Genomic DNA, 17145 nt, shown 5'->3' with positions numbered 1-17145 from the left:
ATGTATAATTTTCTCCTTTTTCTCCCAAATTACGACTGGTTCCCTTTTATTTCCCTTTATATTTCTCCTTCTTATCATATATCCCTCCATATTATATTCCTCTATGTATATATAGTTTTCATTTCTAAGAGTAGCGTCTTTTTATAATATTATATTAATAATAATAATAATATATTCTAACATTAATTATTATTAATATATTAGTAATTGTAATATTAATATAATTATTATTAATAATAATTATATTGTAACATATATCATTTTATTAATATATCAACTGTATAAATTATATTATTATATTATAATATTTTATATTAAATCATATTTTAATCATTATAATATAATTATTTATTATATTAGATTATTATTTAATTAATTTAATAATTCCATATTGCTATTATAATGCAAGGATATTATTATATAATATTACATATAAAATATTATTACTTCAATATTTTTATCACTTTATGTATAATACTTATTTATTATTTAATTTATATATTAGAGTGGGGACATCACAGACTTAGGATTTCTAATGTCCCTAAAAGGGGACATTACAAATTCCTTTGGACACAATGTTTTCCTTGGGTCAATCCTTTTACACCATTGTTGCAGATTATTTTGGAGACAATACTTTCCTTGGTTATCTTTTTTGTGTCGATTCTTAGCAAATTCTTTTGGAGACAATGCTCTCCTTAGGGTGGTCATTTTTGGCAATTGAATTTCTGAGATACAATGGTTTCCTTGGATAATCCTTTTTGGCAGACTTACTTACAGACAATGCTTGCTTAGTTATCCTTGCAATGGGTTGACTAGCCAGGCAATAGCTTGCTAGACCATCAACTTCATCCTTGCACTATCCTCCTCTCTCTTGGTATGAGTGGAATTACCATAACACAACTTGCTAGATTGTTCTCCAATGTTCCTCCCCCTTTGTCTCATTGATCAAACAACATAACACAACTTGTTGTCCAGTAGAATTTGTGCTCTTTCATAGATCCTAGCATAGCACACTTTCCTAGCCTTTGTAATTCATGACTTCCTTTCTCTCTCCTCCATGAACCCATAAGCATAACTCACTTGCCCGTTGGTTGCTCAATGAGTATTGCCGCATCTTTGATGTGTGTTCTACCTCTTTGTATGTGACCATTTCTGATCTTACAATATCATTTTGAGCATGATTCAGGCAATTAAAACATTTAGTTCATCAAGGTCCCTTCAACAAGTTGACTTGGAACCTTTGTTTTTAGTACAAATCGCTTTGTTGTGTGCCTTTTGTTTATCTCAATGTTTGTATTTTCCATTATCTTCTTTGTTTTTTTTTATTTGTATGCCCTTGTACGTAGTTGTATGAGTTAAGATCCTTTGTTTGTGGCTTCTTCCCATGAACTTAGTGATGTCTTACCTCTTTACAATCTTGAAAAATGATCATCTCCATTTCTTCTACTTTACTTTGAGTGTGTGTGTGTGTGTAGGTTCATACATCCACTAAAGTGGTGGAAGAAATGTAGTCTTGCATGTCCAATTCCCCACTTAACGCCCAATTTAGTGTGTGTTTCATTCTCACATACATCATATGACTTCATTATGCATTTAATTAATAAACATTAGTACTTTCATAATTCAATTTTTATATGGGCCCTTAATTATAGGTGTGTCCCTTTAATTATTTCATCCACTCAATCACCACTTGGACGTAGGCCCTATTTCACCATGTGTGATCTTTTGTACATTCTTGTTATCACACTTTGATTTCATACATATTTTGGGCATCCCCTCTCCAATTAAAACCCCCACCCAAATTTGAGTCTCAATTAGTCAATATAGGGTGACTAGGTGGATATGGGACTAGTCTGACTGCCCTTGACTTATGAATCACCCCATACCCTAAGAATTGGCCAAATATGAAGCGGGCAAATATCTTTTGATACTAGTGAGATCTCCAAATCCAAGTCAACCTCCTTCAAGTTTTTGCACCCTGAAATGGCTAGTAGAGGTATATAAACAAGGCTACCTCGCTCATTTTGGTATCTCATCTAAATCTTAGTCACAAGCAAGCATTTAAAATCCACTAAGCATTAACTATCTTAAGCATTCAAGGAGCATTCATGGAAGTCAAGCATATCAAACATTCAAGGCATTTTGTCCCGTCATATCCTTTGTCATGGCAAGCTTCAACAACCATTGTGTAAGAATGTCTTTTGTGATGTCCTTCTAGGTCTTAGTGGAGTCATGATATTGCATCAACATTTATAATCTCGTTTCAAGAGCATTTGGCCCTTGTTTTAATTCAGCATGCGTTCATTACAAGTGCTTTTCAATTCAATTTCACGGTTAACGAGATTTTTTCCAAGAAATTATCTTTCAACAACCATTTTCCTACTTTTCTATGTGTAAGTGAGATGTGGTGCATGTGCAGAAGAAGCTGCAAGAAGTTCTAATTGAAAGTTACAATATAACAGCCTTCTCATTAGAATTTGTTGGGTCAAAGGCGATTTTACTAAACCCTAACATCTTGGTCATCCCTAACAAACTATTTTGGGTTGAAATTCAAATCACAAGTCATTTGTCATCTTGGCTTCCTAGATTTGGTCTCAGAATTTTCTCAATCTCATGCATGTCTGCATACTTAGAAAATCATCTCTCCTTTCTTTCTTGCCTTAGATCTTGCATTTTCCATTCTCATTTGCATAGTCATCTTTCACAAAAATGATCACTGCATTCACTCAAAGTTTGAGCCTCCTTGAGCCCAGTGTATCATCTTCTTTCCAATGTATGACAGAACATAGACGTGAGCTTCCTAGCTTGTCCATTCATCCTAGTGAACCATCTAACATCTATTTTATTTCATTACACATAGAATATTGTTCATACATTATATAGTATATTATAATAATAATGAAAAATAACAACATTGTAAAACATACAATTTAAATATAAAAATGTATAATATAATATGCCCGTGTTGGCAGAGTGATGATTCAGTGTTGTCTCCATTAAGGTTTAAACCCCATTCGGATGTTATTGTTGAATATTTCAGTTAGAGAAGAGGTCCCCACATCAATGGGCTCACTAGTTCATATCTCTAGGTTGAAAGGTGTTTTCCCAATATAATATATCTTATATAGTATTATATTGTATTATATAGCATAATATAACATAGTCAACTGGTACTCGCCAAGTCAAACTGTCGTCAAGTTTTGCCCATTTTAATTTCCACAAGACTTGAAAAATTACTGGGAAAATCATGTAGACTTATTGGCAACTTTTTTCTACAAAACTTGGCAAGTCCGTGTTTAAACAGCATGCACAGCCAAAAAGGGCCACACAGAAAACAAAAGCCATTTTACATCAAAAATGTCTCTCTCCTGTGCCTTTATGTGTTTGTCTATGTGTCTGCATGTGTGTGAATGGTTTTGCATGTATGGATGCGTGTGTGTACAGTATGGTTGAGCCACACCATATCAAAGAGAAAATCAGCAATGTGTGTGTAACATGCATGCATGAGGCATGTGCACATGTGTGCCTCTGTGGGTGGATGTGGGTGTGTGTGTGTATGTCCACCATGGCTGAGACCTAGTAGAACTTATTCCTTTTCCATTGCTTCAAAATTATTACACTTCTAGTTCCATCTTTTAATGTTGGTAGGATGTTCTGCCAGATTTATTTATCATTGCAGAATTAATCGGCAATTTCAACTTCATATTTTTTTATTCACTCCACTCAATATTTAATGTATTTAGACGCCTATTCTTTTCTTGACTCTTACTACGCTTCTTTTGTCTAATGCCACAATTATCATTCTACATTCAATGCTTTCAAGATCAGTTTGAATCCACCTTCATATTTTTCTGCTGAACCTTTTTATGCCTAAAGCCTACCCTCCAAACTTCTGTACATTGTATTGCCAATGTGCGATTTAGATTTACAACTTTCCACATGCAATCATGTAAGTCCTTGTTACAGCCATAAAGAATAATCTCTAGCCTAAATGAATTTTGGACATGATTCTATGTTTGATATGGGATGAGTTTTAAACACCTTGATGAATTTTGTGCACAAAAAGTCTTTATAATTCAAATAAATTGCACTTCCTGCAACCAATAGTATTGTCTTCACAAGGAACAATATTTGACAGGTTTTCACTGCAAATTCAATACCATTCTTGCATTTCAACAAGTCCTTACAGACTCTTGTTACCTTTGTGAAATGTTCTTCACAGTCCTGGTTATGCCATTGGAGGACCTAACAGCAAAATCACATGATGTGCATGTCATAGAGGCATTTTTGTAGTATCAAAACTTTTTAACAATTGCACACATGAAAGAGTCGATAAATGTCCAGCATTATTGCATGGATAAGTCCATAACTTTGCTTGAAACATTTCATTTTCCAACCACAACCTTTGATATTTTCAGCATTTGCCATTAATTGAGCAGACAGTTACCCAAGACAAGAGTATGTCGTACTGCCTTCCTTGTATCTCCAACTTCATAGATACATGTAAACAAAATGCCACTTGACTTGATGTGTATCCAGTCCCTGCAGTGAGTGTATTTAGCTTTTCATGCACGTTTGTCGCAAAATTCGCTATAGTGACATTCATAGAATGTTTCAGATGTAATCTTTCAACAGAAGGTACTGTTTGAATTGAAATCAACTATACAAAAATGATATAATTTGTACACAACTCCAAACTAATATCAACTTAGCAATCAAGATTGAGTTTGATATTTCCAAATCTTTAATCTAAAAATAACAATGTCATGTAATAAACAACTTTTAGCAGAGAAATTTTAATGAGTTGAAGCTTCCCTCCTGACGTAGGTGCCTAGGCTAGCAATGGTCTTGGAATTCAATCACCATTACATGAACTGTATTTCTTACAATGTTCTGCGACTTGATGTTTAAGCTAACAATGGTCTTAGAATTTAATCTATTACATGAAATGTATTTCTTGGAATGTTATGTGACATGCTAATTTAACTTCAATTGACAATTTCTATAGAAATCAAGCTAACTTTAATCTCCGATTTCAGAAGAGGGAAATGGACTGATGATGAAATCGAAAAGCGATTGAGAAATCTCAAAAATCGTTACTTATGGAGCCACAAAAGTACAAAGTGCCTAAATCTAAAGATACGAAAACTACTCCTTTACTTGAAGAAAACAGCTTCTGAAGCTATGCACATTATAAAATTGATAACAGCATCAAAATCATAATGCAATCTACATTTCCTTGTTTTACCTGAATTTGTCGATGCTGCTCTTTACAGCCTCGTCTAACTGATTCAGGTACTAGATCACTGAAACAAACAAATATGAAATAAAAGGCTATGAGGCAATTATAAATGCTAATAAAATATTAATTCTGCAAGCACAAAAAATAGGAATATTCTAGAGGCTGTAGTTACTCAGAATGAAGCTTCTGAAAGAGTGACTGAAGATCTCTTGGCTGTTGATCAACAACTTGATGAGGCCAGGCATCTGGACCAGATAAACCTTCCATATTTAGATCACCTAGAGCGTCTTTCCCATCTGTTGTATCTACAGTATGTTTATATTGATCTGGTTTTTCTTGATGGAGATGAGCAAGTTCCGTATCAACCTGAACATCAAGCCATGATTTGACCATAGCCCAACATGCTGACTGCCAAGGAATTCAACAGTCAACAAGAATATAGCTATTAAGAAATAATTTGATACTTCAACACAGCCAAAAAGCAAATTAAATGGGTAAAATATGTAAAAATGAACAAACTCAATCAATTTATGAATGTTTAAGGAGACATTATTTCCAAAAGAAGCACAAATAATGACCTTGATGATCCAAGTGTGGAGGATTAAATACACAGCATAGGATTCAGACATTCAGTTAACTGTGTCTGCACCCATGTATCTAAAAACCAAATTCAATATGTTTACACCATTTACATATGTTTAATGTGCATGCTTGTCTGCATATGTTCAAGTGGAAATTTATATGCATAAAGATTTCCACCATTCTGCTATGTATGCATATATACTGTTGAAATATGAAATCCAACTATGCACATAGGTTTCAATCATTCAGCAATTTATATATATAAAGTTGAATACTAAATCCAAGTGAGCCTACCCCGACATACGTGTGCATGCATGTATGCATTAATATATGCATATGCATAAGTGTACATGTGTGTCTATGCATATGTGTAAACTTATGTGAGTGTGCATGAGCATGTACATGTGAATATGCAGATGCCCATTTAAGCGCAAATTGTCAAAAATCAAGACAAATTGGAAACTCCCTTGAAAAACAAATTTCTGAACAAAAAACTGTGATTCTTTATTAAACAGTTTCAATTAAAGAAATTGCATTAAATCAATAATCGTGATTAAATTGTTGGCAGTGCGCCCGGACACCTCGCGAGATTCGTGACATGGTTTAACCACCTCCTAAGGATTCTATAAGTATAGTGGTTGTATCAGGCATTGAGAAATCAGTCGGTGCAACGGCAACCACAATTGTAACAAGTGGTACCAGATCTTGGTCACAGGTTCGAATCTCCACTATGAGTGATGCAGGCTTGCGGTGAGCAATGTGGGGGATTGTTTGTAGTGTGCCAGCATCCCTCTCAGGATTTGTGACATTGTTTAACCATCTCCTGTGGATTCTATAAGTATAATTTTTTGCATGGGGCATTGAAAGGTCGATCTTTCAGTGCAACAGCAACCACACTTGTAACATAAACTGTATTGGTTTGTAGTTTTGGTGGTTTTCTACTCCATATTGTGATTTATTTATTTTTTGAAAAACCTAAACACTATCATTTCCCCTATTTCAAAAACTCTAACCTGATAGTTGTCATGGTTATAATGCATTCTTTAAATATCTTTATCCTTTGGTTTCCCAATTTACTTTCAAACATTTTTTGCTACAATTTGTATCTATGGATTTACACATGCCCATGTATTTATATAGGCTATGTTGCTGGATTCTCCCAACCAGGGTTCTGTACCAACACTGAAACACTCCAAATGAAATTGTAAATTTCCATATCTGAGACATATAAATAACTACAACATGCTTCTATCAACCACCAGAATTCAGGCCATATTATTATGAAATATTATTATAATTCAATATATAGATTATCAGCTGAAAGTATAACAAACAATAAGATTGTTCACACTAAAATTTTGTTTAACAGCGTACCAATGTAGTGTTGATATGCAAAAACAAAAGAAAAACACTAAATAATGCAAATATAGATACCGTTTACCATGTAAGTGGAACTGTACCCTACTGAGAATGAAATCACTGTTATACAATCTAAAGATTGCTACAAAAGGGATAGATCTGCTTGATAACTCTTGATGAGCTGCTAAGTGGAACCAAATCCTCTATTACCTAGTGCAGCACTATATGTGGGTTGCACTACCTAATAAGAAGGCATGGTTGATAGCATGTAGCTAATCTCCTATTTTTCTCCTTCCAGCGCAGTTATGCAGCATGCTGATGTATGATGGTTGGATCAAATCTGAAGTGACACTGGTAAACCCTATAAGAAAATCAAGTATGACAAATCTTCCAATCCACAAGCTTGACGATCATAGTTCTACTCTTAAACTACAATGAAGTCTTGAACACAAAAAAAGTGTAGTGTGCACCAGAATGTGTATTCTGCCTAAGTCTGAATTTTTGCAGCAATACCGTTATGCAGCATGCTGATGTATGATGGTTGGATCAAATCTGAAGTGACACTGGTAAACCCTATAAGAAAATCAAGTATGACAAATCTTCCAATCCACAAGCTTGACGATCATAGTTCTACTCTTAAACTACAATGAAGTCTTGAACACAAAAAAAGTGTAGTGCGCACCAGAATGTGTATTCTGCCTAAGTCTGAATTTTTGCAGCAATACCGACAATTTGTGGGTTTTTTGTTCATTTAATTTTTTTGAGTTTTTGATGAATAATGTTTGCAATATATAAAATTAACAAATACCGATAACAACTGATTAAAAACCAATTCTAAATTCTAACCACCAAATTTTGATTAACCTGATTTTATTTGAAATTTGCAATAAATACAAGGCTGTACCACATAAATCATTTAAGCTCATGCCATACAGTGACAGAAATAAACATTTATATGGGACTGCTTACTGCAGAGTTGCTGCCACTGACTGGAAACTTCAAAATTCAAGTGAAGAACTACTCTGTAGCGATCCCTACACCACAGCTGAAACAAAACAATGTCACTTTAAAGCTATTTGGCTAGATGGTGTGCCCTAGCTTCTGGTGAAATGCTAAAAGGTACTTATGATTCCCTGTCTGTACCTTATCTACCAAACTACCACAAGGAAAAAGAAAAAATCAGTCCAAAACTTCTCTGAGGACTCATAGTCAGCAGCAACTTGGTCAATGACCGGTCTATGGAAGGTCGTACAACTGATCGAAATCTGGAAATAATTAGAGATACAACTCTGAGACAATTCTAAAGTTTTCTAATGAATATCTGCACTGCTATTCGCTGGAACAAGTGTTCTTTTTCCTCCAATCAATCTGTGTTCTAGCCCTATTGTAAAATCACCTTTGTGTGGTATCTACACTTTCTTAAAAAGTGTAGATCTGCTGAAAATCCCCGCTCAATGCTAACAATTGATAAGTTTGTTTTCCAAATCTGAATGTCCAAACAATGGCGCCTTTCTTTTATTTTCTTGTTTTCTATTCTTCAGCCAATCCAAATGGCTTCTATGGTTTTCCCTCCCTTTTCAAACATTATAAAGTAATGCTTTGTTTTATTAATTTCCCCTCCTATGGATTGATCTATGAAGAGGCTCAATTTTTATTGCTAAAAAGGTGGCCAATCCAAAGTGATGACTCATCTAACCACCTAGGGAGTTGTGCACAAAACCCCCTTTATTATACAATATTATTATAAAGTGATTATGATAGTCACTTTTTATTACTATTCGATTCACACCTGACATAAAAAATAATTAAATTATTTATATCTCACTCATCTCAACCCTGATTTGAGTTTTGACTTATAACCCCTATCCACTCATGTTGTCTGACCACTGTGAGCTAACTAATAGTCTTCTAAAATTGAGGACTCTCCTCAAAAATAGGAACGGTGGAAAAGTGTCAAGGCTTTTCCCTAAGGTCTCGTAGTGTGTCCCTGCTAGTCCCCAATCCATTCCTAGAAAATAGGTATTCCTAAAATCTAGGAGACTGCACAAAACTAGTCAAATTGGCCTTCAAAGCCCGCAAATGTTTCCATAAGCTCCTACATGTGTCCTATTCAATTTGCTAGAGTATGGGAACCAAATATTCGGCCAACCCTGATAGAAACATTGGTACTAGGGAAGGCGCAAAAAGGGGAAATTGCAGTCTTCTCTCCCACACAATTACTTTTCCTCGAGCAATGCCAGTACTATCTCCAACCAACAAACTAATCCAAAATGATCTCAAGATCCCATGACTAGAATGCCTCATGGCAAGGCTCGCAAGTTCTATATAAAATAAATTCCTATCTTTACATAAAAATTGGTATTTTTCAGTTGGCTAGGATTTTGAATCTAGCAGATCCTTTGTTGCTTGAACAATTACCTACACAGTCTTGATGCGTTTCTCGAGGTCTCAACTGGGTCGTCATCATAATGTTTTGGGTACCTTGGTTTTTGTGTCTCGAATTTTGTACTAATTGGAATTTTACTCTAATTTCAAATTCTTTCAAAGTTTTCCAAATCTCTTATGGGTCTTCATCAGATTTTTCTAGGTTAGCTGGAAAATTATCTCAAATTTTCTGCCAATTATACTTCATTATTCTTGAAGTTTGGAATTGCACTTGCCTCTATTATCTGCATTGCGATTTGTGTTTCAAAACCTTTGCAATCGCCTCTTCTTTACTCCTCATTTTTTGTGCATTGGGAAACGTGTAGGGTTGCATCATTGACCAACTTAAAGTTGGAAGGCAATTAGAGATTTAATGGCAAAAATAATAAACCCTGGAAGCAATGCATGCTAACAATCTTCGAATGCCATCGCCATGATACAATTGTTTTGCACATAAAGAATCATCCTACCACACTCCAAGCAAACCAAGATAAGCTTGATGACCAAAATTGAGAAGTTGTAATGCTTCTCAAGCTCTCTATTACAAATTATCAGTTGCCTTGGATTCCTTGTGGCAAGCCTGCAACAAACATCTAGAAGCGTCTGAAGGAGTTACATGAGACATCTGACAAGAGTCAAGCGTCCTCAATAAAGAACCAATTGTTCTCCATCATAATGGATTTCCTTACAAGAATATCCCATAAAGCTTATTGACATTTGAGATCAACTCAAAGTTATCAGTCGAAATATGGAGGAACAAGATATGGTAGTCATCACCTTGAATTGTATACCTAAATCGTATAAGCACTTTATAGAGACTCAACATTACTTCCACTAAAATTGTTCTAAATTTTCCAAAATTGTGCACCAAACTTCTACAGCAAGATCACTAGAGACAACAGTTTGATAGCAGTGTCACCTCGTCCTCCTCAAAGCAAGCTTTTTCAGCCAAATCCTTTCACAAGGATAAAGGTGAATCTCAACACCCTCAATCATCTCAACGAAAGGGCTCCAGTCAGTCTCAGAATGGTCCAAAAAAGGAGGTGAATTGTAACTACTGTTGCAAATATGGTTATTTGCTCAAGGATTATTGCAATTAGTTGGTTTCTTAAAAGTATTAGCAGGGAGGGTCTCAATCTAAAGCCAATGTTGTTGAGCACACAAAGTGGAAAGAGTCTACATTTTACGCCTTCACGATTAAAAGACCTGCAGACCATGTGAAATCTTTTCCTTCATATATAGATTTTGTTGCTTCTCGGCATTTCACTCATAGGTATGATTGGTTTACAAATTTTAATCCCTTTATTGACTCACTTATATTTGGAGAAGAGTTTACTATCGTTGGCAAGAGCAACGTTCAAATACAATCTGGTGGAAGGAATCTCATTTTCCTTAATGTATACTATGTTCCTGGCATGGAGCTTAACCTACTCTAAGTAAGTCAATTTATGTGGTATTCTCCTCAACTTGATATGGTATTCAATACACACAAGTGTTAGATAGTTGATCGTTCGACAAGTGCTACTTTAGTTGTTGGTATTGAAGATCATGGTCCATACAAACTCGTGGATATTGTTGATTACCCTGAGTATGTCTTCGCAGCAAAATCATCTTCTATCTCTAGCACCAATAATAAGGTCACCTGAACATTCACTATTTTGCTCAACTTGTTCAAGATGATTTAGTACTTGGCCTACCTGAAATTCAGACTCAGAATTAGCGAGTTTGTGGAACTTGTCAAGCTGGACAACAACACAGGACATCGTTCAAGGATGGTCACTTACGAAAAGCCGCTAAGGTACTACAATTGGTTCATGTTGATATATGTAGTCCCAAGAACACTACTTTTGTTACTATTTGCGCATACTTCTTACTTTTTGTTGATGATATCAATAGGAAAATAAGGTTGTACTTTCTTCAACAAAAAACTAATGTGTTTACTACATTTCACAAATGTAAGGCCTTAGTAGAAAAAGAGTATGGCAATTCTATTCTATCTCTTAGGTCTAATAATGGGACAATTTTGTTCTACTGCTTTCTCCACTTTTTGTGATACACATGGCAAAAAATGTCAATTAACCACACCATACACCGCTGAACAAAACAACGTCGTAAAGGGTCACAAGTGTTAAGTTTTTAGTCCAAAAATAAAGAAAACACAAAATAAGAAAATAAAATAAAATATACAAAAAACTCAAAAAATTTCTCCTACAAAAACCCTTCCACTTAAAGGGAAAAACCCAGCCACACCAGCAAAATATCTCTTTTATTGATGATAAAATATTTGAGTACAAAGCTTTTACTTCACATTTTACAATATTGAATATACCAATCAATGACATTAATAGATTGAATATGAGTCTTCATCTATCACGCGACTCTTTGACTCCCAAAAATAAGACCCTTTATATTTCCACACATTTACACTTCACATTTCCATACACATGCCTCTTTGCATGACATATGACACATGTCTTTTTGCATAATATTAACTTAAATATAATCACAAATATCTCTTTCAGCTTAAAATGACCATAAAGATCATAGCAAACATATTTCTATTGCATCTACAAACTTCAACAACAACCACACCATTATAGAAAGGGCCACGTCTCTAATTGAATTTAGAAATGATCGAAAGAAATATTGGGCAGAAGCAATGCTTACTATAGCCTATCTCCTTAATAGGTCTCCCATACATGTTGCTAAGGGGAAGACTATTGAAGAAGCCTAGACTTGTCGCAAACCTAAGATCAGCCATTTAGATTTTTTTGGCTCTTTAGCATACGTATGGATTCCAGAAGCTCAACGCTCCAAGTTGGATTCCAAGAGTTAGAAGCTCATGTATACAAGATATAATGACAACCATAAGGCTTACTAAGTGATTGATGTACACATTGTTTGTCTTACCTTCAATCAAGATTAAAGAGCACCCAACTATATTGAGAGAGGGGGGCTTAACCAATATAATAACAACTTTGTCGATTTAAAACTTGTATCCAAGCAATAACTTCAAATTCTGAAATAAACACATGAACTCAATTACACAATGTTCACGTGGAAACCCAATGCGGGAGAAAACCACTAGTAAATAATTACTTTATATCTAAACTTGTTCTTTTACAATTTTTTGTAGGCTCCAACCTACTAGAGTCTCCAATCCCTCTGTTTATGAGCACCGACTCACTAGAAGCCCCAACTCCCACATTTTACAGGCATCGACCTACTGGAAGCACCAACCCCCACTAGTGTCTTCATGAGCACCAACCCACTACACATAAAACTTCTTTTCCACCTTGGCAATATTGGGGACAATGATCACTCTTTTATATTTTTCTTTCACATATATATCTTCACAAATCCTCTTGTTTTTATATCTTTCAAATTGTTCTTTGTCCTTTTCTTTTAATATCAATATATAATAGATAAATAAATCTATCTATATATTATTTTAATCTGTCTCTTTATACTCGAACCCCTCCTTAGTCTTTTATTGCTGGTTTTCACACATAATATAATTATATAGACAAGTCTGAATATATATAACCAATTATTTCTTTATTGCACTGCTCTTTATTCTCTCATCCTTAAGTATTCTGATATTTTCCAAACTTCTTTCAATCATCATTTTTTCACAGCATACTCTCCCCACTTACTCTCTCATTTTCTTTCTCTGTCACTCCCATACTCTTGTACTCCACAACTCTTTTATGTGTTCTTTTAATTTTCAACTCATTATCATCTTTCACATATCACAAACTTCTTTTCAATGCTTACTTCTTCAACGTCTCACCTTTTTTTCTAAATGAACCATTAGTCATTTATATATATTAATGTGACCTTTCAAAAAGTCACCTCTCTTATAAGAAAACTTCTGAGTTTATAAATTATATTTTAAACATTATATAGCAGTGTTTCAATAGTCTATAACATTAATAATATAATGTGTTTGTAATGTAGCATACCGACATCAACTTCCTTATGACTTAGCAGGAACCCAATATATTAAAAATTATTATCATTGTGCCTTAATATACTCTTTCAAACTTTACTGCACATTATTGCTGCCACATTCATTTCTTATTCATCGCCGCATAGTCTCTGTTAATCCATTTTCTAAACTCCTGACCAGAAATATGGCTGATGTGGTTCTAATTCCAAATATATCATAGAAACCTGATACTCCTGTATAATTATCGCCTTTGCTAACTGCACTATGAATGTGGTAGAGATGGTCCTTGTGTTTGCATAATGTTCATATGGCTTCAGACGTCACTGCTTCTTGACATACTCACCGTTTTTTTTTAGAGCATAATCGCTGCTATCTAGATGCATGGATTTTACTCACTTTAGACTCTTCAATGATTGTCGTGTTTGGGGATTAATTTCAACACAGTTACCATTGCTGTCGCTGTATATTTATCACCATGGTTTGCAGAAAACTTTAGAACCTCTCTTTATTTGTATACTGTCATATACAACTTCCACCGCTGTGTGTCTGTGTATCTTTTAAAGAGAGACAAGTTTATAGTTTCAATCATTGTGCTAATTTCTATTCATGTCATCATCAGTTCTTCTTTGATTTACTGTCGCCACAAAAGTAATGGCCTCTTATTTATCATCTCTGCATTCTAAGAGTCATCTATGCCATAAAGAGTGCGTTCATAATGTTCTAATATTGTTTAGCTTGCAGCTTTAATTGTACATATTATCTTTGCTTGTATGTAACTACTCCCCAATATCCTTCAATGGTGAGTCTTCATGTTTTGATTAATCAATAGCATGTAGTGTCAGATTCTGCAAGTCTTGACTTTCATGTGTTGCCTAGCTTCAATCATCTCTGTATGAAGGTATAATTTGAATAAATAAATTGAACCTTTGAAACTGAACAATTTCCCTAACTCACTTTTGCAGATTTAGTGTTACATATTCTTGTTTACCCATTTATTCTGTTGCAAGTCAATATACATGTCTTCAATCTATTTGTAATTTCAAATCTATTGCTATACTTAAGTGATATTCAATTCCCATCATCTTTTTTATTCTCTTTGTAGTGTATCTCCATTTACCATTGTGAGTATTCTATCACTTTCAGCTGATACTATAATTATTCTCTTTCTTATTCTTTATACACTATCGGCTGCTTGTTCATACATCATAGCTTTTCTTCTTGTCCTTTCAAACCTTTGACATCGATGAAGGTTATTCTAACAATCTTGTCCTTTCTTTGTGAATCCCTTTGACATCTATGACAATCCTGCTTCCGTTCCTTTCCCATCAATGACTATTCTTCAGTGTAACACGGGGACGCGTCCCCCCCCAAAATCTGGGCCGTCTCGGAGACGAGAACGTCCCCGGGACGGGGGGACGGCATCTCGGCGTTTCGGGCGGCGCCACTCAAAGCGCCACCGCCGCCAGAGACGGCGAGACGTCTCCGAGACGGGGAGACGTCTCCGAGACGGGTGCGGGGGGGCGGCAAGGAGTCTCCTTCGTTGTGGGGGGACGCCTAGACGTCTCCCGCGGCAAGCAAAAAAGACACATAAAAAAACAAAAAGTTGAACGCATTTTTAAAATGTTTTAATGTTTTTTATTTATTGTATTGGATTGTGGGGCCCATCCATTCCTCCTCCTTTGTTTAAAACCCTTCTATTCTTCATTTTGATTCACATTTGCATTTCTCATTGTTTGCAACAGCAAGAAGAAGAAGAGTGAAGAGCTGAGATAAGGGTTTGTGCAAGAATGAAGAGAGTGTTTGCAAGTGAAAAAGGAGAGCTTAGGAGCAAGAAGAAGAAGAGGAGGGTGGTTCTAGGTTCCGGTTCACCGAATCTTGTTGAAGTTTTTAAAGCAAAAGGTAGGGTTTCTAACTTTCTAACGAATTTTGAAATGCGTGTTTATGAATGTTTTTTTTTTTTTAATGACGACCTCTGTTATCATTGAACTCTTTGAAATATCTATTTGTGAATCCCTTTGACATCTATGACAATCCTGCTTCCGTTCCTTTCACATCAATAATTTAGCTTTATTAATTTTTGTTTTTTCATTTTGTGAAATGCAGTGTCACAATATATACTCATAGTGATGATGAGATGGAATTTCATTCAAATAGTGGCAGTGAATCAGAATATGAGCCTGAGCCTGAGGTTGGGGTTGAGGATGATGATAACACTGTTGAGAGGGGTGACCATGAGAGTGACATTGCGATTCCGGTTGGGCCAAATCAGCAAGGGGCCCAAACTAGTTCCACTTCCATGGGTACTGGTTTTATACTATCTGGTACTCCATCTACTGATTGCCCCTCCCCAGCTTTGGCACAGTGGGCTAGGGGTAAGTTTGATCCAAAATCTCCTTGAAAACAATTTGCCACTAGAATAACAAGCGGACAAGGAACAGGTGGCACAAGAAAGTGGAGATGCAATATTTGTGGTGAAGATTGGTATGGTAGCATCACTAGAGTGAATGCACATTTCCTCTTTTGGACAGGTAAAGGTGTCCAACCATGTAAGTTTTTGGGTGAATCCACAAACTTGAAGATTAGAATTGAATTCAACAAGCTTTGGGGAGTTCCAGAGGACTTGGGCCTTCCAGTGCCTACTACTTTGGCTGGTAGGCAACAGATTCAGACTATACAGGAGGTGCATGAGCAACAAATACAGGGGCAACAACACCAACGCATGTCTTCTTCTAGACCACAGCATAGAGCTTCATCTACTTCATTGCCAGGGGCAGCCTCCGTACCTTCCTCTACTTATAGCTCTATAGGTGTAGCAGCAGCTGAGACGAGCAAGGGGAAACGCAGGGCACAATCTAGTGACAACAACCCTATAGCAGAATTGTTTGCAGCCCAGACGAGAGAGAAGTTAGATGCATACATTGGGAGAATGTTATTTGCCAATGGCGTTCCACTTCACATTGCTCGGTCTCCTTATTTTAAGGAGGCATTTCAGAAAGTAGCGAAGGCGGGATTACCATCATATGTGCCACCAAGTGAGCACAAATTGAGGACTAAAATCTTGGATGATGAGTATGCCAAGATTGGTGAGTCCATGGAGACCATGAGGGTTGTTTGGGAGGAATCGAGGTGTAGCGTTGTCATGGATGGGTGGACGGACATTAGACACCGTCCACTCATCAATGTCATAGTCACATGTACAAAGGGCCCATTCTTTCTTAGGGCGGTTGATTGTTCGGGGCATCGAAAAGATGCTGGTTTTCAGTTTCAGATTCTTCGAGAAGCCATTGAGGAGATTGGGCCACAAAATGTGGTCCAAGTAGTGACAGATGCAGCTCATGTGTGCAGAGCTGCAGGGAGGCTTATTGAGGCCACATATCGGCATATTTGGTGGACTCCTTGTTGTGTGCATGCTATGAACAATGCTCTAAAGGACATGGGGAAGATTAGTTGAATAAAGGGAGTGGTGAGTGATGCTAGAGATGTGCAGATGTATATCTACAACCACCACACCTCACATGCACTATTTAGGAGCTTCGCCAACAAGGAGTTCTTGAAGCCAGTTGAGACACGATATGCATCCTATTTC

At 36.0% G+C, this 17145-nt stretch overlaps 1 protein-coding gene across 3 annotated transcripts in view; it reads right to left on the bottom strand.

Annotated features, from left to right (window-relative positions):
- Window positions 1–17145, bottom strand: part of LOC149552741 (nuclear pore complex protein) — a 245634-nt gene that overhangs the window by 67014 nt on the left and 161475 nt on the right. For all 3 annotated transcript variants that reach the window (XM_089788287.1, XM_089788288.1, XM_089788286.1), the window contains exons 12-13: window positions 5415–5650; window positions 5249–5306 (exon numbers count right to left, since the gene is read on the bottom strand). In XM_089788287.1, the coding sequence (XP_089644413.1) occupies window positions 5249–5306; window positions 5415–5650 (294 nt within the window). The remainder of the gene's footprint in view (window positions 1–5248; window positions 5307–5414; window positions 5651–17145) is intronic.

This window comes from Cupressus sempervirens, chromosome 6 (assembly GCF_028749045.1).
Source record: "Cupressus sempervirens isolate cs-2001-9-10 chromosome 6, ASM2874904v1, whole genome shotgun sequence".
NCBI classification, from domain to species: domain Eukaryota; kingdom Viridiplantae; phylum Streptophyta; class Pinopsida; order Cupressales; family Cupressaceae; genus Cupressus; species Cupressus sempervirens.
This window is presented reverse-complemented; position numbering and strand designations above follow the sequence as displayed.